Raw genomic sequence first — 27145 nt, forward strand, 5'->3', positions numbered from 1 at the left:
ATATCTTTTGTTCCTTCAAACAATGGTTAGTGACCTTAGTGAGGTCACCATCTGGATCCGACCAATCAGAAGTGTTCTATACACCTGAATGCCACGCAAACTACTCAATATTGTGATAAAAAAAAGTGAAATCGGGTCACAACTGCATGCACCCCGACCAAAGTTAAACCGTGTGGCATTAGACTGACGTGTAACTTTTGCTGCGGTCCTGTACACACATACAGATAACAGGTGGATTGCTCCGAACTAAGACGATGAAGGTAGTGGCTGCGTTTGTGCTGTCTTCAGTAGATAGTCGTTAATATCTATGTAGTACACCGTAAATGCTCATATCATCGGTCGGCGCTGCATGATGACAGACGATATTCTACTACTATTTTACCTCTATCTTCTAAATGGAGACATGCTGATACGGTATATAAATTATGAAGAACATGTTGCCTACAACAAGGGTCTACAATATGGCAAGTATAAAGGTGCGTATAATATTATTTCAACTTTCTTTATTTCATTAACGTTTCGCACGCTGAATTCCGTTTGTATATCACAATATTTTATAACAATATAGGCCTACTTTTTTTTTTTCAATTACAGCTTTATGACAATAATTTTAAAAACCACGTGGGCTGGCATTTCAACAGTGTTAAACTGGTAATATTTTTATTCCTATTTTTACGTTAGTAGGCCTATGCAGAATGTTTGTATACTTTGCTTTGCACCTATAACTTCCGATAATTCGGTATTTTGGCAATGTTTTTGACGTTTTTGCCTGGATGATTTAACGATTATATGCAATATTAATTGATTGAAAGCAATTCTTAACTTTTTTATATATATCAGAGCATTCAAAAGTTGAATTTGTAAACTACGATTTGAGATCGGTACAAAATGGCTGGCCTTCGCCAACCCACGCCCTCCTAGCTGCATGGGTGCATGGCATGATAAATTCTCGCATTCCACGCATGCATGAATAGGTATATTCAAAGTGTTAGCAGCAGCAAAATTTAAAGATCTACATATCAAATAAATCCTTTCATTTTTCAACAATTGAGAAAATTGCGGCTTTGTGGTGTATTTGAATAATACGACACTTTAAAGTATACTTTGAATATAATTTACTAACAAGGACGTGGCATTTATGGAGGATTCAGATTAACTAAGTACACTTTTGCAAAAAGTTCATCCGTCTTGATATATCAAAGTTGTTTTTATTTTTGTTTTGTTTTTATGAAGGAAGCTTAAGAGAAAAGAGCAAACATTAAAATATATTAACATTATAGAGGGTACATTTACAAAATGATGATATTAATTAGGCCTACGATTTAACTGTTCATAACATTCCTCAATTTCATGCCGGCGCTATTGCTACTATTTTCGATGAAATCTCAAAACATGATCTGTTTTTCGATTTGTTGATTTGAAAGGTCAGTTACCCTACTTTACCCTACTTTTTCCAATGTATTATATAAAGTGCGAGCCGAAGCAAATTTGATGTCTATTGTGTAGAATTGTGAACTTGGGGGAAAGGGTACGTCGCATACTTTTTGGTTTTACCACTGCGTTTAAGAAATCGCCGCTTTTAAACATTTTTGTTGTCAAGAAACTTATGCTACATGTAGGCCCAAGGATGTCCTCTTGAGCAACACGTGCAATCCTTGAACCAATGTCATGCTTTTGAAAACTTTAGTCATCTGAGGTCAGAAAAGACTCGAAATGAAAAGCCCAAAACGTAAATGGACGATAAGAATGTGGTGTTTTTGTCAACCCAAGGTTTAAAGCAAATAGCAGCGGTTTTGTTCCGTCTGATTTGTTCTATTGATTTCTCTTAGGTGAAGGCTTTGCTAAACTTTGCATAATGAAGCACGTGATCGATGTCTTATTATATCAATCGTTAAAGTCATCTTTACATCTCCTCTTTGATCTAAATCTTCAACATTTAAGGCGGCTTTATATAGTTTAATCGTGTTTAAAACGGAAGGCAAGCAATTAAGTTGTCTCAAAAGGAATTTGCGCACATTTTTCTATTATTTTCTATAAATTAAAACGGTAAATGTTTTCAGCCAGTTGACTATTTTCAACCTTCAATCATGATCCAATCTCAGTTCAGACTGGTGCATTACATACCCGGATGTATATCACAGCTAAAACACCATAAACTATCAATCCATTTAACCATCTAAACACATTGGAAATTTTGCATTTAACATGATTGGAAAATTTTCATTTAACATAATTGGAAAAATTTTCATTTAACATAATAAAAAAAATCCTTGTGGAGTCCAGATAAATAAATTTTGTGTGCAAATTACGCACGCATATTGAGTGATCACAAAAGACGGGATTCCAATGAAAATATTATTCCATGCATATCTAATGGCATTACACGTGTGGTATAAAGGCGTGGCATTTGAAGTAGTTAAAAGAACCGTAAACATTAAAAAGGCACATTTTGTTAAGCAGTTCTTAAAATGTTTACCATTTCTTCATCACGGCATACATGTACTTCGTCCTTGGGCCCGAATGATGCCAATATAAATGCCTTACTCTTATTGCCAAATATCTAATGGTGCATAAGGACCAATTTAAACGTAATAGTTAATAGGCTTTGAACAAATATCCAATTTAAATGCAACAGTTTTTGCTCTCAAGTATCGAGAATTGGTTCCCGCCTACTTTGGTAACCCTACCCTGGTATTTTCGTCGATTGCATTATTGGTCTTTCGGATTTCTCGATTGAGCCGGCGTTCCAGGTGGGTCACGCGGTGATTTCAGCCCCTTGAAACTTTCACACTTAGGGCACCAAATGGAAGTCAAATTACATTGATTGTAAAGAGCCCAGTAAAATTCATTTTCATAAGCATAGAATCATGTATAACATGATCTGCAGTTAGCGTTGGCTGCTTGGAGTACAGGCTATTGTTCAAGTTCAGTTCCCACAGTAGATGAATGCGTACCGTGTTTGCGCAAATATCCCCGCGAGGAATGCGACTTAATAATGGTTTATTTAATTCTCTACTCAATTGATTTGCCTGTACAAAAAAAGGTGAACTCACAGGTACCCGGTGTTCATGGGTATTCAGGATTTTTGTATACAAAATTATGAATAGGCTCCGTCTGGGGTGTTATTTTTACGTTGCGTTATTTATAATAAGTGGGTCTAATGCAATTAACCATGCAACTGCGGGTCGGCTCTTGTCATTTTGTTACAATTACCTTTCGTTAGAACATCAGGTATTACAATTTTTCCAATGACGGTAGTTATAGGCCTATGACCCACAAAGCAGTACAAAGTTTACTTTTTAACAAAATTATTGGAAACAACGGTTCTTAAAATGCAAGCTATCTTTCTACCCGGGCCTTTCTAATTATTCATGATCGAAGACCTAACTATGCATAGTTGCCGAACCATTACTATGACAGTAAAGATTATGCTAAAATTATTCAAAAAAAGGTTGCAGCTGATATTCAAGGACCACTCCAGATATTTGCTAATCTTCTTAACAAAAATGTGCACCATTATGGGAAGGACATACTTTTAATGTAGTGAATGATTCTTTTATTTGATTCAACGCTTGAATTACCCCATTAACCATGATTTCAACAACCTCTTGACACGTCAAGCAAAGGCATTTAATACTGCTGTTTCTTTCATGCAGGTTGGTGTTTTATACCCGTGCTGTAGTGGACTGGACTGGAATCGACACAGCAATCCGTGTGTACGGCTTCATCTGGATGCAACATATAGCTACTGTTTTCAGGTGTCTTGTGCCATCGCCACCAAGTGTACTTCAGTGAAATTGTTAATGTCTGAGCACACTTGGTAGCGGTGCCTAAAGTCGCCGATTTACATCATGAACGAATGCGGACCGTGGCACAACAAAGACCCGTAAGACCCGTATGACCGTGACAATGATGACACGATATGGACTAACTTCAGGATTCCAAATCATTCCAATTCAAGGACATCTTCGCACACCAGACGTCAAATACTTCAAAAGTTAAGTTTTGGAGAGTGTTACGGCACTGTAACATGTCTAATTGTAGGTGACTATTTTTTAGCTTTTCTCCCGACTTTTCTTTTAAAAAATAAAGCAAATTTCGTTTTGGAAAATCGGCAACCCGGGTCGGCAACCAAAATCGTAATTCTGTGTGTCTGTTCGGAGTCGAGTAGGCCTACTCAGTCCGATAAACATCACCAATCACATGTTAGGATACATTACAGGCCTACAACTCCGACCGTGGTCGTTGCATATCTTGTCTATACTGAATCATTTTATGTAAATCTTTTCTCCCGAAATCACGGATAACCTTCCATTTCCAATGCTCAAAGACGTTCCCCCGGAAAAGTTCCCACGTTTGGTCTCCAAATAGGGTTTGTTAATGGATGCGTGCTAAAATAGCGACCTTTTCACTTCTCATGAAATAAAAACAATGGCCATTTTCTCTCAAATTTATCCCAGGGTCACAATTATACCGCAAATTTGTTCAATGCAGAGTGAACAATGCAGTTTACCGAGGTCAATAAATTTTTCGCATGATTGGTCATTTTTGAATTCCATTGCTGTAAATCACTTTCTGATAAATCTGGAGAGCATGTGGTATTATGTTGGAATTTTAGAACGTGAGCCACTCATTTTGGCAAGAAGCCTATATTGGTGAAAAGTAAGGTATGTATATTATAGAGGCAAGGACTACAACTACTGCACTGAAAATTCAGCAACTCAGGAAAGTAGTTATTGATTACTTGATCAAATATTGGTTTTCCCTCATTTTTGACTGTACCTCCACAACTGCTGTTTGTGCTGAAATAAAATTTCCAGTGCAGTAGTTGTAGTCATTGCCCCTATAATATACATATCTTACTTGTCACCAATGCACTATAATTTTTGAGAAAAATGCAAAAATAGGCACAAAATTGGCCAGGGGTGTAGTACCACCTTAAACAGAAAGCGCTTGAATTAGGGATTCAATCATGTTTCCCCGTCGTTCATCACCGATTAACAACTCGCGTCCGGCGCGACGCGGACGCATCGCCGGACGCGAGTTGTTAATTGGTGATGAACAACGGTGAAACATGATTGAATCCCTTTCAACAACGAAAAGAAATTAAAGATCGATTATTTTATGAGGAATGTCAGTTAATCATTGCCACTCAGCCTTACAAAAATTTCGATGATTTCTCTGTTGATATCAGCAATAAAACTACAGAATAAACGGCAATGTTTAGCCGCTACCTGAAAAATACTGAATTCAACTTGTAAGCTTGCATACGCACAAAGGTTCCAGGCATGACAAATTTACGCGCTCGCCAGAACGCTGTAGTCTCGCTGCGTTGGCGTATACGCTTACAGTAAAAGTGTTGATTCATCACGGATTAACAACGGTTGGCTCCTGTACAAAGGTATAGGAAGAGTTGTTGAATGTAAGTGGTTTTCTCATTTGGGGGCTATCAGGCAGTGAAGCTTTGTCCATTTTATTTTCATTGAAGCTTTATTTTTTTTCAGTGAAGTTCATATGTATGCAGGTGGTTCAGTTTTCAAGTTATACAATACACCTTTTAAAGTTGATACATTTACTTCCAACATTTTCATGTCATGCATTTCTTTGAAAGATCCTCCATGGACTTAGTTCCTATTGACAGTTCCTTAAATGGGACTGTCAGATGGTGGAGCTCTGTCCAATTTTTTTTTTTCAGGAAAGCTGTATTACAAAGAGCTCTTAGACTACCTCACACTTCCAATTTCATTGTTTCAATAGGTACTAGTAAATGTCCAGTCCACTATTAATATTGACTCTGGTAACCCATAATAAAATTGTGATATTATTCATCTACAATAGCATGATACTAATAACACAATTACTTCCAATCACATGCCTTTATCTAGAAACAGTTGAGCTACAGCACCATTGGTGCTCTTGTTTGTCATGATAATCTAATTATTTCAGTTGATCTTGCCACACATATGCCCCAATGAAAACATTCCAGTTTGCACAAATATGCAAAATGTTCTTCTTTTTAGGTTTATTATAATATTAAGCAGTCTCAACTTTTCAAACTCCATCTGAAAAAGTAACATGGTACTTACATATGTGCCAAGTGCATTAGTCAAATGAATAATAAAAACTGTGCAGCAGCTTAACCTGCTCCATTCTCCTTTTTATTGTGTATTTCATTGTGTCAGAATATTGTACCCTTTAACCTGCCCATAATTCCTTGTGGTGTAGACCCCAAATGTCATCATTTGACGCTACACTGATGCGCACATCGTTTGAACATCGCATTCAAAGTCGTGAAGTGCACAGTTACGATGTGCACATCTGTGTGACGTCAAATGACAATATCTCGGGTCTACTCGCAAAAGCTTATGGGATTTACTGAAAAGGTCAATTCTGTGACCTACAGACTGAAACTGGTAATATTAAGATACTACTACTGGTGCCTTAAAGAATGGGATATTAACGTTTAGCGACGTTTTCACATATTTTTTGAGAGTACACCAGACCTATCGAATTGCATTCTGAATACAAGGAATGTCCTTCTGATATCAAATAATTTTGATTTTTTGACATTCGAGATATAATACAAATTTTATGCCAAATTATTAAAATTTGATATTTTTAAAATTTTTGATATTTAACAGTCCTTGAAGTAATTTTATAAATCTAATACTGAAAGTGTATGTAGCTGGGATGAAAAGCTGACGATAAATTGAAAATTTTTGACCTTTCATATTATTGATATACATTTTTTCCCAAAAAAACCTAATTTTTTTTGGCGTTTTGGGGAAAAAATTCCATATCTTCAATACAAAGCGGTCAAAATGTTCAATTAATCGTCGGCTTTTCTTCCCAGCTACATACACTTTAAGTACACATCATTAGATTTATAAAGTTTACTTCAAGGACTGTTAAATATCAAAAATATCATTTTTTAATCATTTGCCATAAAATGTGTATTATATCACAAATTTCAAAAATTATTTGATGTCAGAAGGACATTCTTCGTATTCAGAATGCAATTCGATATGCCTGATGTGCTCTCATGTCCCACAAAAAATACTGTCCAAACGTCCATACCCCATCCCTTAATAGGTCTGAATGCCTGGATGGTCCATAAAAACAGGTACACCCACAACTGCTATGCAATATCTGATTCATTGCATATTTTTAAATGAATGAAATTAATCATATTTATAAAAGGATCAAAACCTTGACTGGTATGGGCTGGACAATTATTTTATACTGCGCCCAAAAAGTACCTGTACACTTCAAAACAAAAGCCATATCTTAATGACACTTAATCTGAATAGCAAAATATAGTAGTCAATAGATAGATCATTTTATTCAGCATACTTTGATATATTATTCGGCACGTTGCGATTTTATTCCACTAAGCTATACTCATTTGAATGACAAATGGTCGAGTTTCAAATTTAAATATTTCAATTCAAGGTGTTATCTGCTACCCTTTGTTACAGGTTCAATAAAGCCTAACGGATGAACGCTTACTCTGCTGTGATCAATATCTGTGTGCTTCATACGAAAAGTCAATGCAAATTTGTGTCACTTTTGAAAAACTCTTCTTTATTCAAATTGTTACAAGTTATTAAAATAAAGTTGTATCGTACCAAATGAGGTATCAAAATACGCAGAGCAAAAGTTTAAAATTTGACCATTAGATGATCTTTGACCTCAAATAACTTGCGCTTGATTTTTAACATTTCCCCTCTTCCTCAGGTTACATGTATGTCCACCAACTTAGAGCCCAATCTGAGAAACTGTACAATTTGACCCCCTCAAACATCTTCACTCACCTAATATTACCATAAAGTAAAGTTGACACTGAAGTCCATTACAAAGGACAGCAATTTTCCCTTTAACCCCTAAATGACCTTTGACCTCAAATATCACCACTTACCTGATGTCCCACCCAAAGATTATTGTTTGGTTGGCATATATGTAAGCAGTGATATGACTATTATCATTTTTGTAGGCTAACAAAAATGTTCCTATTATATAGGCCCTAATGTTTGTCTGTCGATTATGTTCAGTGGAGTGCAAATTGTACATAGGTAGTGGAAGCTGGGGGGATAGGGGAATGTTTGCCCCTATATTTTTCCAAGGGGGGGATGTCCCTAAAAATCCCAATGGAAGAAAAAAAAAGCAATAATTGCCCCTGTGCATCTTTATCTTTACCGAAAAACACAGTGCACTGGCCTATAAATTAGCCAAATTCACCTCCATTTTGGGCTAAAACAGTCTGAACACAGTAACATCGGAACAAAATATGGTTGTCCCCCGAAGTTTGAATGCTTCCGCCACCACTGACCAGGCAACTTTCTTAAAGTCTTGATGATGACTGTTTCCAAAATTTACTTTACACTATTTTAGCCCGTACCCATATTCAAGTTCAATTTTGGTGTATAACTGGCCAAAAAGAAGATTAATACTGGAATCGGTCCACTTGCTGTATAGATCGAGTTGGCCAGCCTAGTACCCCCCCCCACACACACACATACTACTGCATTTAGCTCTATTTAAGAACAGAAGAATTTGGGCAGTCTCTGGAGAGGCTTCAAATGATTTCACATACTGCCTCAGAGTTGCTCCTCTGACTTCAAGTCTGGAACAATTTCCTGTACCCATGAAGAGGATTGGTTGTTACTTCTATAGCTTTTCCCAGCAGCAGTTAGAGAAAAGTTACTTGAAGGGGTTTCAAATGATGCTGGGTATGTTTTGGAATTGTAGCCAACAAATTTGAGAAACATCTTGGCAAAAGTGATGCAATAATTATGATAACACTATTTTTTAGGGGTTTTGCAATAGTTATGAGCCCCTGGGTGTAAAATTTCCAAACGCTTGTCTCCCCCTCTCACCCTGCCAAAAATTGCTTGCATCCCAATCTCATGGCAAATTTTTTGGGTCCCAATTTGCAAACCTTAAATGGTTTTTATATATTGCAAGCATTATTAAAACGTTTCGTAAGCCTTTTTAGAGCATATTAATTAAAAGGCGCCCCATGACTGATGTGGGCCAAAATTGCTTCCCCTTGGCTTGCCCCCCCCCCTTTTAGCTGGCTAAAAGCCCCCTTTTAGCTGGCTAAAAGTATTGCCCCCAATTTTACCCTCTCATAAGTATTGCACAGCCCCTAATATTCATGACATTAGATGTTTTCAAAGTGACAAGTTTGTCCTGCAACTTGGTATTACAAATGTTGAGAGTATCTGTACAAAGTTAGTTCAAAATTTGCTACATGTAGGACTTTCATTGAAACAACCACTAAATGTTTTGAATTTCATATGACTAGGATTGATTGTTCCTTTGCCGGCTGATTGAATCGAGGACATTTTTCTGGGGAAATTCTTTGGATTGGATAGATTTGTTGACCCTGACTAGGAATAACAATACTCCTCTATTCGTCAAACGGCAAGAGTTTCTAGAATGCTGCTAAAATAAGAAAACTTTTAATGCTAATTTATTGCACATTCTAGGGAAGCGTGGTTACCTTTTTTAAATAGCCAAGTGAGAGGGTTTTCAATGAAATATTTTTTGTGTCAAAATCGAAGCATCCTATGTATAAAAGAATATATGAATATTTACTGCACATCATATATAACGATTCGTGATACCCAATTGTGGCACATTTGATGTCGGTTAAGTAGCAGAGAATTTTATTTCAATTTTATATAGGCCAAAATATTTTTTAATTGAGCAAGAATAAGGATAGAAAAAACGTTGAAAATCCTATGTAAAACTTACATTAGACCCCACCAAAGATTACTGTTTCCTTTTTGTGGTAATCTAATCTTTTATTTAAAAATGGGGTCTAATGCAGATTTTTTAAATAATTGAAAAAAACATCGAACGTGCATACAAGAAAAATGGTAGACTGACTGGCCATACCTCGCAACCGATGCGATGTACTGCAGAGCATGTGGCCGAAATCAAAATCAATTTATGTGTATCATAGTACCCTCATATTAATTGTCTGTATGCCCTTAAGAATATAAATAATGGTAGCTCTATTATAATACACATTAATGTTTTTAGGCAAATAAAATTCCAAAATATGGTATTTTCTGCCTTTGCTTGTCACGTGGTAGGCCTATGTTGAAGTTACGATTATATGTTCAAATAAGTTTTAGATGGATACCAGCAAGACAAGTAGCCGAGCGGTCTAAGGCGCTAGGCTCATAGAGTATCCAAAGCGGTGCGCTGTGAGTTCGAACCCCGCCTCTGTCAAACTTTTAAAAAAGTAAAATTAAAATTTTAACTTTTTTTAAATTTCATATTGGGGAAATGTGACTGGGTCTGGGAGAATTTATGTATGGTGTGGAGTGGTGTGGAATAACAACAGATCTAGAGCAGACAACACTGCAGGCAATACCTTTATTTACATTAGCAACAATTCCAAAATTCCAAATGCAATTCACACCATTTCCAGTTTGTCATATCAGAAATAGTGGAATGTATCAGTCCCCCCCCTCCCTCTTTTTTCCTTGTTAATTGAAACTAAGATTTCTAGCCAGTGGTATATGCAGGTTTTCTAAAGTGGGGGCCATGGGTTTCAATTCCCCTGACTGCTCAAAAATGTTGTAATTCTTCTTCATTATGAACAACTTTTAACTGTGTTGTTATTACACCTCACCCCCCCATTAGTGACAGTCCTATCCATAATTGCATGGTAGTCCATACCGTCCCCTTGCTGCATTTCCCAGACTCGGTGCATGATCACTGACTGACTGAAGTAGATGGGGCCATTTAAATTTCCCCTATGTGCATTCCCCCTTACCCCATGCACTTTCTCCTGATTTAATGACAAAACTGGAGGGCTATGGGCCCTCCCCCTTTGAGTATGCTGTTTTTATCTTTATATTGGAGTGACCATTAGCGCCAATCCGGCTTTAAATGTAGGGGGACTATCGACCTGAATTGTCAAAAAGTGGCTGCAAAAAAATGGGTCATTTTGCCGAAAGGTGGGAGACACATCGCTGGGTTTCCACACTGCATCACGCCGAACAGTTTGAATCTGTTTTGCACTGGGCACATTAATAGGTAACACTTTAAACTAAACCGCATTATGCCCCAACCTTTCCCCAGTATATTGGCTGGGCTCATAATTTCTGGTAATTCCTGAATCTGATGAATAATCTGAACAATAATAAGGTAAAAGTACTTTATGTTGGGAGTTTGCTTGATTTCAGATTTTAAAACCAAATCATCAAAAACAAAATATCAAATATACAGAATAAAATAATAAAAATAATATGGCATGAAATGATGTCCATTGTGCGCAGATTTACTGCTTATGTGTAACGCCCACATATGTAAATAGTTATGGGTCATATTTTGTGCTCTCATTTAGAAATATAGAAGGTAAGTTTATTTACAAATTTCCTTATAATCTAGTTGCCAACAACCAAGACCCTGGGATGAGAGTTATGTATGATTGAGTTTCCATCGTCCATGTCTGGTATGGAAATTATTCTACAAATTAAATATTACAAAGGTTTGTAATTCCAAATATTCAATAATTTGAAATTGTATCACTATTTGGATCAAAAATACAAAAAAGAAAATATAGAAATAATGAATCTTCAGAATATTTGATTTTTAAGAATGAGCACTAGGAATAAAAAAAGAAAAACAACACCACAGCAAGCATAATCAGTAGGTAGAAAAGCCTTTGACCTTGTAATTTAGTATTTTGCTGAAAAAAAGTGCTACATTATCTTTCAATGGTCTTTTGTACCAATATAAGCTGGATTTTTTTCTAGAGCATTTTAGTCACCCCTAAGGCTTTGCTCCTGAATCGTTGGTATAGCTTATAATAGAACATATGGTCTGGGTCAGAATGGTCAGCCTTCTGAATCAGACTGATACTAGAAGTTGAGAAATTAACTGCATGTTTATGGAAAAATACAAATCTGTAATGATAAACCTTTGGAATAACGAGAAGCAATTATATTCTCTTGTCATACTGTCAATGTAGAGCATCAATTCGTTATGGTAGCATATTATATATTTGTCGATCAGTACCTGTTGCTATACAAGGGGTTTCATATGATTTAGTCAGAAAGGGGGAAATTATGAAGTTGCTTTTTCCCAGTCATTTCATTCCAAAAGTTCTTTGCCTATCACTTTTCTGTGAAGATAATAAATGATTTGCGGCACACAACATACGTTCAGATGCAAAATGCAATACATGCCATTTTCAAACTTTTTGCGTTAAGGCCACCAACGTCTGCCCTATTATAATAATGTTAGCTTAAAGTGACACCCTACTTCAAAAATTCCAACACATATTTTTGAAACTATGATCAAAAACACCTCATATTTTCTTATTATGTTCTTTATATTTTACAAGTTATATTTCCCTATATCTCAAATTAAGAAAAATGGAGATATTGTATTTTGCATTTGTACTCTTCATATGTAAATATGTGTATGTGCAATCATGCTTACTGGTAAAAATATAAATGTGAGGAAATGCATTGTGGGGATACAGACATACTTATTTCGATACTTGCTACTACCTCAGTCTTCATCTCAAAATTCCTTTTCGTCACAGTGGCTACATTGTTGCACTGGGAACACAAGTTAGTAAACAGTTATTCATCTATATGCACTGCGGGATGCTTAAGAGCAAATAATTTGCCCTTTGTTGTCCCTTTGTTTCTCGACATTTCTGCTTGAATCAATGTGACACTGAACTTCAGACTAATGAATGTGTCAAACTGATAGTGTTGGTACTTGGCAGTACACGATGACATTTACAGTCACATATATTCTGTTAAAAATGATTTGTTCAAAAGTGTGCAATCCAGGGACCTTACACTCAAGGGCTACATTTTGAATGGTGGATACCTTTTGCTGCCCGTTATGTTTGGTACACTGCAGATCAGCAAATGCACTTTAATAATTTAATTATGTGACGTGACTACCAATATTAGGCATATAATAGACCACTCATCATCCCTTCCCACTGTTGATCCATGTTATCAGCATATGGATTAAGGACAGAACTTTAATAATGTTCTGCAACAGCTTCCACCTCCTCATAAAATCATGGCTATGCCTCTGGTAGTGAAATTAAAATTTCAGTTTACAACATTTTGTTACAGCTCTGAAGCAATTTTTAGTATCTACATATACCCTCCATGCCCTGTTTAACCCTAGCCCTAAACCTAAATAGTCAAAATAAATGTTCACCATTTTGGGAAAAAAATGTGACGCCACATGGTCACCATTTTCTCATGCACCTTAGTATAAATCTTCCCGTCTACTTATAGCATAAATCGACTGCCCAGTGCCAGAAGTGCAATAGCTGCCCTGTGAACATTTGGCAATTTACACACAGTATATTGTACTCATCTACACATGGCAGCTACACATGGCAGCTATTGCATTTACAAGTAAGTTTTATTTCTGTTCCTTTTTGGTAGTCACCTCAATACTTTTTACAGATTTCCCCATTTTGAAAATGTCATGCCATATGGTCATCATTTTCTCATGTAACTTAGTATATAACTTCCCATAGCAAGGTTATACTACATATTTATTTCTATTCCTTTTTTTGTAGGACACCTCAATACTTCTTCAGTTACAATTTGATTGGACAATCCTTACCCTAATCCTAACCTTAGCCTAGAAACAAATAAAATCCTAAAGCTTAACCAGAACTCTGAAACACAAGGAAAGGAATTTATAACAAAAATATATGATGGGTTGATTTATACAAATATGCAGTCAGGTTGGATTGTAACATGTGACTTTTAAATACCTGGTTTACAGAGCCTTCAATATTATAATAACTTATTGTGAATTTCCTCTTGTTAGGACAGACAATAGAGAACCTAAAATTACCATGTAGCGGTATTCCACTTTGGGGTAAATATTCAATTAATAACCTGCTTCTTCCATGTCAAAACCTTTTGCGAATGACCTCCAAAGCTAACACTGGAATTTGAAGTTTGCAATTCTGAAGGACGGTCACAAATTTAACTTGTTTCGTAACCAAACCCATTCACCTTTGCCACAGCAACCCTTCCAGTTCTTTGGACACAGACAACTACTTTACTCTTTAGCCTTCCTGCACTTTTATGGTTAAATGATTTCATTACACAAGAAATATTTGTGCATGCCACTGGTTATATTCTATGCAAAGGCAATCATGCACAACACCAAATTACCTGCAAAATTTTTACAATTATTATTTACTCTCACTCTTAACTTTGAACTGTTCCTGACCCTGTGACAACAGTTGGGGCACCAAAGGGGATTTCGCAAACTTATCAAGTCGGTTAAAAAATGAGACCGGAAATGCATTTTATAAAGCACATTAAATTGAAAACACTTTGGCACTAAATTCTCTGTGCATTACAATGAAATGAATTTATGACTTTGACTTTCCAAAGTACTTGTTTCTGCAACTTGTAGATCTTTGACATTTTCATATGGCCATAAGTAATTGGGCTGAAAGAGTTAGCAAAATGAATTATCATTTGTGACTGCAAAAATCAAGCTTCTTTCTTATTTATGCAACTAAATATCTTTCATTTCCATTGAACTAGTCATGGAAATAGTTTGTTCAGAGTGTAATGTTTGCTTAAATGCACTGGCTCTAGAATGTGTGTGCTAAATCAAGTATAATTGTTTTTAATTTTGGCAAAAATATACATTTTTTTAAAATTTAATTGACAGTTGCAGTTTTTTGCACCAAACCTCATTTTCACTGTGCCAAAATGGCAATACTGGGTGGCCTCATAGTAAAACTGGTACAAAGGTTGGAAAAATTTAACTTATGCCATAATATGCCATTCAACAATCATAACTCTCTGTCATTTTATGTATGCTTCAATATCAATTACAGGTTACCTGTAAAAGGTGCTTGACCCGACAGTCATCCCCCACCACCCATCAAAATGCAGACATTAGGCGTAATGAAAGTCGATTCGAAGTTTATCGTCCCTCGCCAGCGTCACTTTTTGGACACCAAAACACCAGCGTCAAATTTTCAAAAATACCAAAATAATTCATTATTTTCAAAGTATCAGTGTTTTCACCAGTTTTAGCAATTGGAAACATATATTTTTGTTTGTAAAACATATAAATTTATAACTTGGAACCAAAACCAGGCTCTTTTCTAACTTTTCTAGTCCCTGTCCATATAAAAACATGTTTATAAATAACATGTATGAGTATGGCTTTAAATCAACACGCACTTTAGGTCAATAATGAAATCTGATGAAATAATGAAAAATGAAAAATGAAAAAGTCACCTCACCAACCTGGGAAAAAAAGGGACGATAAACTCGGAATTGACTTTCATTGGCCTTAGGTGAAGGCGCCCTATTTAACGTTAGCTTTGGACATTTAACTACTTCATTTAACTACAATTCCAGTCCTTAATCGTGATTTAGTTCTGGCAATTTTGTCTTGATTTGGATGGCCTCCCTCACGAAACAGGGCTACTCTCTATCATCCTTATGCTCAAAATGTTTCCATAATGATTAGGTGAGAGAACTACTCCAAAATCTAATGCAGAAAAGTAAATGATCTACCCCTTCACCTACTACCCCTTCACCTACTACCACTTTTCAATAAACAATAAAAAACAAAGGACTTCTAAATCTATTCATTGCTACCCCCCATTTCTACTATATGTGACCATCCAACATTTTATAAAAGCAATTGAAACACTGTGGACATGCAATATATCACTGTTAAGCTTATTTTGCAAACAATTTGCCTATTCAATATCTCAAAAAGCAAAAATGCAAACATTTTTTGTTGATGGTCACATAATTATATTATAATAAAGAAAAAAAGTACTAAAATACCACTTACTCGTCAAACAGTCATATCCAGGGTTACAAATGCAAGTCCTCGTGCCATTAGCAATGCCACAATAGGCATCAGGATGACACATATTAGGCTCACATTGCACAGTCATATTTGCCAGACATGAACAACGTTCCATACAATAATCAGTTATCCATGAATCACCAATCTGAGTACATAAATAATGGAAAATAAAGCAACTATTGAGAAAGTATGTTTTAACCAAACAAAAACATGTTACAGGATTCCTCAATTCAAACTACTATAATCAAAATATTTAATTCTCAATCATTAGAGCATGCACACTGCATCAAGCACACTTTTCATAAAATAATATGATCGCGACTTACCCTTGACTTAGCCTAGTGATGGCCGTATTCGAAGACTGTTATTGGTGTAAATACCAAGTAGGCTCAAAAGATCAAGAATTAGGTAATTTGAATATTGTGTTTTAACACTATTCTCCAAAATGCTGATTACAGGTATTTCCAATTTTTTTTAAATCTTCCTTCAAAGATGGCATCTAATCCAAAACATGGACTTATTATATCTTCAATGCTTTCAGCAAAACTTATTTGGAATAATTTACTTAGTCTTTCTTCAATTTTTTGGGTAAGGTTTCAAAAATATAACCCTCAGCATATATTTTTATAACTGGAACTGAAATTGATAATTTGCTGCACCTTTCCAAGTCCTAGCTATTACAACATACAATCTGCAACGGCACAGACAAGTCTTGTTAGTTTATTGGCTGATTTCACTAAAAAAAAATAAACAGAGAACTTGAAATATAAATAGAGCTTGACTAATATGAGGTTTTTTTTAAATATTAAAATACACATACGGAATAATAATGGTCCTCATGCAAGCAGCCACAGTGTTCCTTAGGCACACACTCATAATCGTCCCACACGAAGCCAGCTGGACATACACAACCTTCCCTGCAAGAGTCACATAGCGGTCCTTCACTATACCCAGCACATGTCTCTGGACATTCTGGTGCACAAGGACTGTAATAAGCTGGATCTGGACATGGTAATGCTGTAAATGATGAATGGAAGAGAATACATCCAGTATTTATGTTACTATAAATGTTTGGGAGAAAACTCAGTTAAGAGTACTTTATCAAAAGGATCGACCAAGCATCAACATTTTTGATCAAAAGATGTAACTTATTTGTTTCTATTGCTTTACTGATATTATGCACATGATTGGACAATTTAATATGGAGTCCCAAAAATCTGGCATGTCTAAAGGGGCCAAATATTTGTTGCATGTCAAAAGGGGGGGCCAAAGATGTTTTGGCATTTTGAAACTAGGGACCAAGTGATTTTTGGCAGACCATTTTAAGAATTCACCCCTTTGGAGTACACATAATTATGCACAGCCCTTATTGTTGACTGAAATAGCTTTAAATAATTGATCATATGCAAGAAAATTTCTAGTCACATTCAGAATTTCATTTACTGAGAATAACTTTATTTCACCAAATATTTCCCTTTTCAAATACTTTTGAAACAGGTTTCTTGTTCATCATGATTGGTAAGATATTGGCCAAAGTTGATCTTTCTGGTTGGAATTTTTTCCTCCTAAAAAAAAGTGCTTTCATGTATAGGACATCATCAAACTTTTGGTTTGTTCAATTAAAAGTACAGTATGACACAAAGAGAATTTCCAAACATTTTTTAGGAATGTGTACCTGTTTTCTGGAACATTGGTTTTATAAATTGCATTGTGATCTTTTAAAGATACCCTTATTTTTAAATACACATAATTCTGCCAGTGTTCGAGGGGTAATCTTAATAAGGACACATAACCATAACATACAAATAATTAAAAAAGATATATATATAATGAATGAAGAAACCCATGAGGAACGTAAGGCAAAAAGATGGGATACTTACGACAGAAGTCATCACTTCTCCAGCTGTCTGGTGGATGACCAGCTTGACGACATGCCTCTGCATAGACAGCAATGTCTGCACAAATAACATCCTCATCTGGGAGTGTGGCACATGCATCATACACACAAGCATCATAGTACAGCTCCGGATCTACATACTTATTGCATTCTTGGAATGGACCTATAATTAAAAAAAAAGCATGACATGATTGTTCTGTGGTGTGAGAACTTAAGAGGTATACTATGCATAATTGTATGGTGCTTATTTCTAAAATTAGGGTTTCAGTATTATCTTCTGGTAAGCATATACTATGCAGAATTTTATGTTGCTTATTTCTAAAATTAGGGTTTCAGTATTATCTTCTGGTACATGGTAAGTATGTTTACTATTGGATTGGCTTCTGGTAAGAGTTAAGAGTTAGCTTTAGGCTCAGGTGAGAGGTAATTTTAAAAGGTAAAAGCTTTTACCTTAAAAGCTTAAAACTTAATTTAAGCCTAAATTAAGGCCTAAATTTAAGCCTAAATTTAAGACTAACTTAAGCCTAAATTAAAAAATTTAGTCTTCAAGCAACATAAAATTGAAATATGAGGCACAAATTTTAAATTTTATCTATTTTAAATTATGATGGGGCAACCACCACAGCCATTATAGAGAAGTTTATCCTGCTTGGAGGAGTAACGCAATTCAGAAAGGACTAATGTAAAATTGAGTTTCATTCTTTCCATCCTGATTTCAACCAAAATCATGTTTTCAGATGGGGTATTCTCCTCCCCACCCTTGGCAAGCCACTGTCATAGTCTTTTATAGTCAAATTTACTTGTTAGGACAAAACCCAAGGCAAAGGTAAACTACTCTACTTTTCCATCTGCTATGCACAGGCTGGCCCAAAATATACATGACCAGCACCTTTGGAAATGAATACTTTGAAATTGTACCCTGTCAAAAATTATACAACCCATGCAACTCGCATACCTTCAGGATCTTTTATGATGTAACAAAGATCTTCTGCAAAGGGTACATCAGCAAAATCCTGACATGGGTTAGCTTCTTCTGTCTTGCAACCTGTTTCGTCTACAATCCAGCTGTCCCCAAACATCTCTGGATTAGTAGCCTAAAATTAAGAATATTGATCATTAGTATTGGGTTTTAACATTTAGCACCTGTCTGTTGGCAATGCCTTGGGCAAGCTGTAACACCACAGGCACTTGTCCGTGTGTCCAGTTGTAAAACTTCAATCAAATTATTACTGATGGTGCCCATTTCAATGAGCAATTTTCATCACATTTTCAGAAAATTGGCGAAAAATAGTGAGTGAAATTACTGACCCTTTGGTGTTTGACCATTGCCATTAGTGATCTATGAAACACTTGATTGATTACATGGCAAGTTGATGTGCTGGCAGGCAAGTTGTAATAAAAATTCCTTTAAAAAGGAACAGGGCGAACAAATGAGGAAGTGTCAAGATAAAGGTGTAGTTATTTTATTGTTTGAACTGTTTCTATAATTCGCATCAATCATAATGAGTATGTTTTTTACGTACCTCAAATGACAAGGACTACGGTACTTAGCCTATGATCTTGCAATGAGACTGTACTCAGTTTATGGACAGTGTAGCCTATTTGTCTAATCATTTTGGCTATTTAATTCTGACCATTGTGATTAAAACAGGCTTTCAGATTGGTGAGCTATTGTGTACCAAGTGATAAGACCGGCACGTATAATAAAAATACACTGGATAATTCATGACAGCCTATTTACTGGCAAAAGGTGGGCCAAATAAATCTTAGTTGATTCTTGAACACAATTTAAGCAGGAACCTTGAGGCAGAATTTGAATAGGCCTACATATTATCCTGTAACATTTACTTAGCCTAACAGTCAATGAACGTTCATTGTTAGCATAATAAGTAGCTTTGGGTATCCTATGTTTATGAAATAAAGTGTTATAAACGAATAACATCTGTTATACATACATATATATATAACAACATTTTACTTTTGAATAAAGTGCTCAATCCCAAAGGGAGGCGATAAAATTCAAAGAACAGATCGTCCAGAATAGGTAGTAGTTACTTGAGTTTCATGCCTAAAGGCAATCGCCAGACGACACGCCGCCTGACGCATTGCCTTTTAGGCATGAAACTCAGAGTAACGACTACCTATTCTGGACGGTCTGTTCTTTGAATTTTTACATATACCGGTATATATATATATACATCTACTTGCCAATACACTGAAAGTCTAATAGAAATGAAGGATAATGAACAATTACAGAACATTTATTGTTGATTAATGTAGCTATGGGTATACAATGTTTACAAAATAAGAGCGTTAATGTTTTGTACATGAAGTTAACGTCTTTGCTACATAGCTAGTTGTTAATACATCGAAAATGTGACTCAAGATTTACAATTTGATGACATTCAAAATAATTTAGTATTGAAGAATTTCAACAAATCACAGAACTTTCATTTGTTGACATACTAGCAATATTGTTAACAATGTTGAAAATCATGTTCATAAGCGTAACATCCTCTATAGGCCTACATCTATTTATTAATGTCCATAAACGTATAACAATTTGCCCGGCCGTATGGCATTTTCCAATATACTCGGTTAATTTTGTAGGGTTCATTATCGAACCCCAACGGTTTTAGCTTGTATTTATATTATTTATTAACATAGGCCTATTTGTTTGTGATATTTCAAGCGCTTTTAAAATTTCAAAATAATCCCATTCAATTACACGGTTGACGGTGGAAATTTACTGAATTAAAAGAATGCACTGCGACCACCACCTGAAATCTATCAAAATAATATTATTAACTAATCCCATAACTGTTCAAATAACAGCCCTCACTTAACAGACATTTTAGTCTCAATTGACACGATTTATAAGTGCTAAAGTAAATATATTTTCTCTTTATCGCCTGCCTAAGTTTCCCCATTTAAGGGATGGAGTATGAACGTTTGGACAGTATTTATTGTGAGACATTAGAGCACATCAGACATGTTGAATTGCATTCTGAATAATGAAGAATGTCCTTTTGATATAAAATAATTTTCATTTTTGAAATTCGCAAATGATGATTTTTTACTTAAAGTGTATGTAGGCGGATGAAAAAGCTGATAATCAATTGAAAATTTTGACCTTTCAGATAAAGATATGGATCTTTTTCCCAAAACACAAAAAATTAGGTCATTTTGGGAAAAAGTCCATATTTTCAATATGAAAGGTCAAACATTTTCAATTGACCGGCTTTTTCTTCCCAGCTACATACACTTTAAGAATATGTCATTAGATTTATAAAATTTACTTGAGGACTGTTATATTATCAAAAATATGAAAAATATCAAATTTTAATAATTTGTCATAAAATTTGTATTACATCGTGATTTTCAAAAATGAAAATTATTTGATATCAGAAAGACATTCTTCATATTAGGAATGCAATTCCATATGTCTGATGTGCTCTCATGTCCCACAAAAAATACTATCGAAACACCCATTCCAGATCCCTTAAGTATCTTTAATTTAGTCAAGGTTGTGTTTGTATAAATGAATTCAGTTATATAAACACAGCCTTGTGAAATGGACATGTTGACATAAATTAATTGATGTGTGCCCAGGATGTGTGCTTAAAGTATCATTAACAAGTAGTTTGCCAGTATCAATAAAACTATAATGAGGCTATTAATGTAGCCCAACTGTACGCATACAATCTGGCAATACCATTAAATCTTGAAGAAATGAAAATATCTGTTGCAATTTTCTGATTTGCATAAAAGTAATTCTAGTTCATCCAAGTTGTAAAACAATTATTTCTTTTAATACAAACACATGCCTTGGTAAGACAACTTTATAGCACTGTTTGAATATCAACATGAAGTAGTAATGACAAATTTAAATGTACACTATCGCCTCTGTAGTTTCCTGATTACATAGACAGCACGATTATTTTATTTTTATTCTGCAACGCTGTGAGGAAATAAGTATGCCAAAACCCATCGCAAAAATACAGCAACTGGTCTAAGCTAAAACAGCAGACCAATTGATAAAAGGTATCATAACAGCATAACAGATTCTTGTTTGATTTTACTTTACTGCCATTTGATTTTACTTTACTGCCTCAAAGAAGGCATATGGACAATAGATGAGTGCACAAGACATTTGTAAAAGGTAATGTCAGTTGTGACAAAAGTGATTGAAAAATCACACAAAAATGATGTGACATATCAATATTGTATCAATATAATTTATGTCTCATTACAGTAGATTTTGACTTAAACATCAAAGACCAAATACCAGCAGAGCCTTGGGCTTAAAACATACAAACTTTTGAGTATCAATTAAAATCTGCTTTTTGTTTCTTTGAGTTTGTCTTCATGATTAAGTACCTGCGTTCCATTAGGCATGATCCAGTCATTGCTACGTGTGATATCGTAATTACCACACAACCCTGATAATTGGCCATGGAAGTCTGGTGAAACAGTAATTTCAGCACGATTAATGCCATCCCAGCGAATCTCTAGCCCATTGTCAGTCCATAATACCTGAACACAATTAAGAAAAATTATACCATAGGTTTTTTTAATATTGTTTCACATAAACACAAATGAATTCTTACTTTTTTTTACCAGAAGACTGAATATATCTTTAAATCAATTCAAACATACAGATTCTTACCTTTTTACCATCTAAAACTGATTTCATTTTGAAATAAAATTAACATCAATTTACTTTGGTTAAATTTCTAATGAAGGAAATAAACTTACCAGATCTTTGCCATTGAACAAAATATTCACCCCACTTGGTAGGACTGCAGCAATTGGTGAGACCACAATGCCATTAATCCTCAGCTCTCCACCCTGACCCAGCAAGAACTCTGTTCCCTGATATTCCAGCATCAGTTCCTTAGTGTAAGTCACTTTATCCTCAGGTTTCCGCCTGACATGCTGAGCAGTGACATTGAAGCAGTCTTCATGATAGTTTGTTGGTGGGTGGCAGTTTGTTGATAACATGTAGGTGCATTCCCCTTGGAAGTCATATTGCAATTGATCATAAGTCAGATAATGTGGGTCTCCCCAGATTAAACATTTACCAGGAGCTGATGATTTAAAGAAAAACATAATGGGATTAATACTGATATATATTTATTCCAAGAATGAAACTACAGACAAAATTGACCCTTATCCTTAACCCAATTAGCAGTAGCACATTGCTGATATAGTCTGGTGCCGAAACCCAAAATATCGTCTTAACCCAAAAGTAGCGTCCGCACAATGTTTTTTTGTTGTTTCTATGTCGTCAAGACCTACTGATTCAGAAACTGACTGATGCCACCTCAGCACCCTTGGGCATTTCGAGATATCCAAGATGGCCGCCAATATGGCTATCGTCACATATAAATAGCCATATATCAGCTATATAAGCAGGTATGGTGATGATTTTGGCATCTTTGAATAGGTTTTAGGGGTCAACGAATTCATATCCGTCCTTATATAAACCACTGAAAACTTCTTTCACATTGAAATCCAATATGGCCGCCAAAATGGCCGCCACCACATAATAAATAGCTATGTATCAGCTATCTAAACAGGTATGGAAATGATGTTTTTTGTTCTTTCTATGTCGTCAAGACCTAGTGATTCAGAAACTGACTGATGCCACCTCAGCACCCTTGGGCATTTCGAGATATACAAGATGGCCGCCAATATGGCTATCGTCACATATAAATATATCGGCTATATAAGCAGGTATGGTGATGATTTTGGCATCTTTGAATAGGTTTTAGGGGTCAATGCATTCATATATGTCCTTATATAAACCACTGAATTCTTCATTCACATTGAAATCCAATATGGCTGCCACAATGACCGTCACCACTACATATGAATAGCTATAATCAGCTATCTAAGCAGGTACGGTGCTGATGTTAATGCGTTTAAATAGGTCATAGGGTCAATGAGTTCATATTTGGCACATATGTGTCCTTATTTAAAACATTGAAGTCTTTATTCACATTGAAATCCAAGGAGGCCACCATCTTACATGAATGGCTACATCTGAGTGTGCTTAAGAGGTATAACAATGATATAAACAGCTTTGATTATGTTTAATGGGAAGATGTAGTCACTTATTCATCAGATTCGTCATCATAATCCACATGATCACTTTGCTCATGACAGTTTCCATCTGACAACCACCGCATGTCATCCTGAATATTTTTTGAAGGTGTTGGTTGCACAATATTGGGCAATGTCACTTGTTTGGTTCATCTTTCAGCCAACCCAACTGACATGGATCAGGTGGATCCTGGTTTAAAACTGGCTCTAGATGCTAACGTTGTTCCAGTTGACTGCTTGCATCGTATGCTGCATCAGGTGGCAGCCTCTGCAATTATGTCATCACGGCTTGCTCCATATCACCCAACTTCTAACAATGGCCTTTTAGAAGCACTTTGATAACAGTTGCCTTTCCATTTTCCCAACGATATGCCACAATGTCACAGCCAGGGAGGATATGAGCAACCAGAAGTTGTGGTACAATATCTACATGCTTCTTTGCGTTTGGTACAATACTTTAATGTTTGTACCTTCCATAGAAAGGTTACAGATAGTAATATGCCTTCCATAGAAAGGTTACAGGTAGTAATATGTAGGCAACATGTGTCATCACTAGCACTCATGACTTTGATATTCTCAATCCCTTGGTTGGCAATAAAGACAACCTGTTGGGTCATAGTAACATTAGGTTCGCATGGTTCGTTTTCATATAATCAGTCTTCTGGATCGACTTGTTGTGCAAGATCTTATTCTGTCCCACAAGAAGTCAATGTGGGTATTGTGATCCAGCGGACTGATATCAAAATAAACCATGTGAAGCTGATGTTATTATGTACCAGCAAGTTGTCTTCATTGCCAGCCAATGGGTTATGAAGATATGTGATGACATGAATGCGTTCCTGTTGCTCACATATAGCTACATGATCATAGCAATCTTACCTGTAACCTTTCTATGGATGGGAAGGTATTTCCAAGCATACAATAATAAATATTTCTGCAACCGCAAAGAAGCATGAATATATTGTACCACGACTTCTGGCTCCTCATGCCCTCTCTGGTTGTGACACTATGGCATATCTTTGAAGAATTGGTAAGACAATTGTTATCAAAGCTAGTGTTTCTAAAGGACCACAGCTAGATAAGTTGGGTGATATAGAGCAAGCAGTGGATGACACAATTGCAGAGGCTACCAAATTTGTTGTAGCCAACTGGCAAAGTCAGAGGTTCGGTACAGCATTTAGTTGTCAAAAGTTGCAAACGAAAAGTGACTGTCATAACCACACCAAAGTTGAATAACTTGCCACAAACAACTGAGGCATTTGTTGAAAATGTAAAACGAGCTCATTTGCATGGAAGCGAGCATTTTCTTTCCCCCCCCGATCATCCACCTGATCTGGATACATGTCAGTTGGGGTGGCTGAAAGAGGAAAACAAGCCTCTGACACCTGTGACATTACCAGATAATGTAGTTGTACCTGATGAATAAGTGACCGCATAATCCCCTTCAATGTAATCAAAGCTCTTTATATCACTGCTATAGCAAAGCACATTCAGCACTCAGATGTAACAATTCAAATATCCTATTTAATGACACTAACATCATCACCATAGCTGTTCATATAAGCCATTTTTATGTGATGGTGGCCATTTTGGCGGCCATATTGGATTTCAATGTGAATGAAGACTTCAGTGGTTACGATATTGGCCAAATATGAATTGTTTGACCCCTATAACCCATTTCAAGACACTAACATCATAACCATACCTGCTTAGATAGCTGATATATAGCTATTTATATATGGCAGCGGTCATTTTGGCGGCCATATTGGATTTCGGCGTGAATAAAAACTTATGTGGCTTTGATAAGGCCAAATATGAATTAGTTGACCCCTAAAACCCATTTCAAGACACTAAAATCCTCACCATACCTGTTTATACAGCTGATATATGGCTATTTATATGTGGCGACGGTCATTTTGGCAGCCATATTGGATTTCATCGTGAATAAAGACTTCTGTGGTTTAGATAAGGACTAATATGAATTCGTTGACCTCTAAAACCCATTCAAAGACCCTAAAATCATCACCATACCTGTTTATATAGCTGATATATGGCTATTTAAATGTGATGGCAGCCATTTTGGCGGCCATCTTGGATATCTCAAAATGCCCAAGGGTGCTGAGGTGGCATCAGTCAGTTTCTGAATCAGTAATTCTTGGTGATATAGAAACAAGAAAAAAACATTGTGCGGACGCTACTTTTGGGTTTTTGGTTTGGGCACCAGACTAATAGCATAAACATCTGCTGTTGGAGTAAATCCAGGTATGCATACGATGTAAAAGATTCTCTGGATGTCCATTCATAAGTGTTTTAGATATTGACGTTTGGCCATTGTTAAGAAAAAAATTGCCCATCCTAATCTAAAATTTCAAACACTAAGGGCTCTACAGGCAGTGGCGGTGCAAGGGGGGCATTTCCTTCAAATATTTTTCTTGCCCCCCCCCCCCTGTTTGCCCTCCCAATTTTGAGGCAAAACCCCAAAAAACACACTTTTTGCAGCAATTTTGTGCAAAATTGGTTGATTTTGCCCCCATCCCCTGAAATTCACTTTGCCGCCCAATGCCCCCCTCTAGTTTATTGGAGCTTGAAAAGTACAAATATGTGTGTGTCACTATGGCCTTGTTTCAAAATCAGAAAAGGTGATAGAAATAACAACACACATCTGATCATGATGATATACAGAGAGAAATATACAGTGAGAGTGCACAAAGGCTCACCAGCAGCATAGCCAAGCTACTACCGTATCAGCTGCAATGACATAGATAACAGCTCTAAAACATGTATACACCACGGTTTAAATTTTCGCATTTACAAAAACACAAATTGATTAAATTTTTCTTCTGTGTTACTATCAACATAACACAAATCTCTGCTACATCAACTATGAATATTCTAACAGAAGCAAGATTTATGTTACCTCTTGCACACTGTCGTCCATCTCCCTCAAAACCATCAATACAGTAGCAATCTCGAACTCCATTCTGCACTCCACATATAGCAAACTGACTACATGAGTCGCCAGTGGTACAGTTCAATTCTCCTTCAGAACAGTAGCATGATGTCCAGCAGTCGTCACTCAGCCATCTCTCTCCATTCTAGGGAAGTGGTGTAATATGTGATATGTGATTAATGTGGCTACATTTACAATATTGTATCGCAATGATATAAAGTGAGAGAAATTATAACTACATTGTTCCATTGCACAGGTTAAATCTATCCCCACATAAATATCTTATCCCTAACAACTGAAGTTTATGCATAACGTCAGAATGC

The 27145-nt window shown here is 36.0% G+C and overlaps 1 protein-coding gene across 1 annotated transcript; it reads right to left on the reverse strand.

The window, feature by feature from the left end:
• Window positions 1-13625: 13625 nt before the first annotated feature.
• On the reverse strand, window positions 13626-26934 carry LOC140154407 (zonadhesin-like). The gene is made up of 8 exons (XM_072176975.1): window positions 26790-26934; window positions 22523-22854; window positions 22145-22300; window positions 18720-18858; window positions 17748-17927; window positions 16688-16884; window positions 15850-16012; window positions 13626-13684 (listed from the first exon to the last, which is right to left on the reverse strand). The coding sequence occupies exons 2-8, from the start codon at window positions 22766-22768 to the stop codon at window positions 13626-13628; spliced, it is 1140 nt and encodes a 379-aa protein (XP_072033076.1). The 5' UTR covers window positions 22769-22854; window positions 26790-26934.
• Window positions 26935-27145: the final 211 nt, after the last annotated feature.

This window comes from Amphiura filiformis, chromosome 6, assembly GCF_039555335.1.
Source record: "Amphiura filiformis chromosome 6, Afil_fr2py, whole genome shotgun sequence".
NCBI classification, from domain to species: Eukaryota; Metazoa; Echinodermata; class Ophiuroidea; order Amphilepidida; family Amphiuridae; genus Amphiura; species Amphiura filiformis.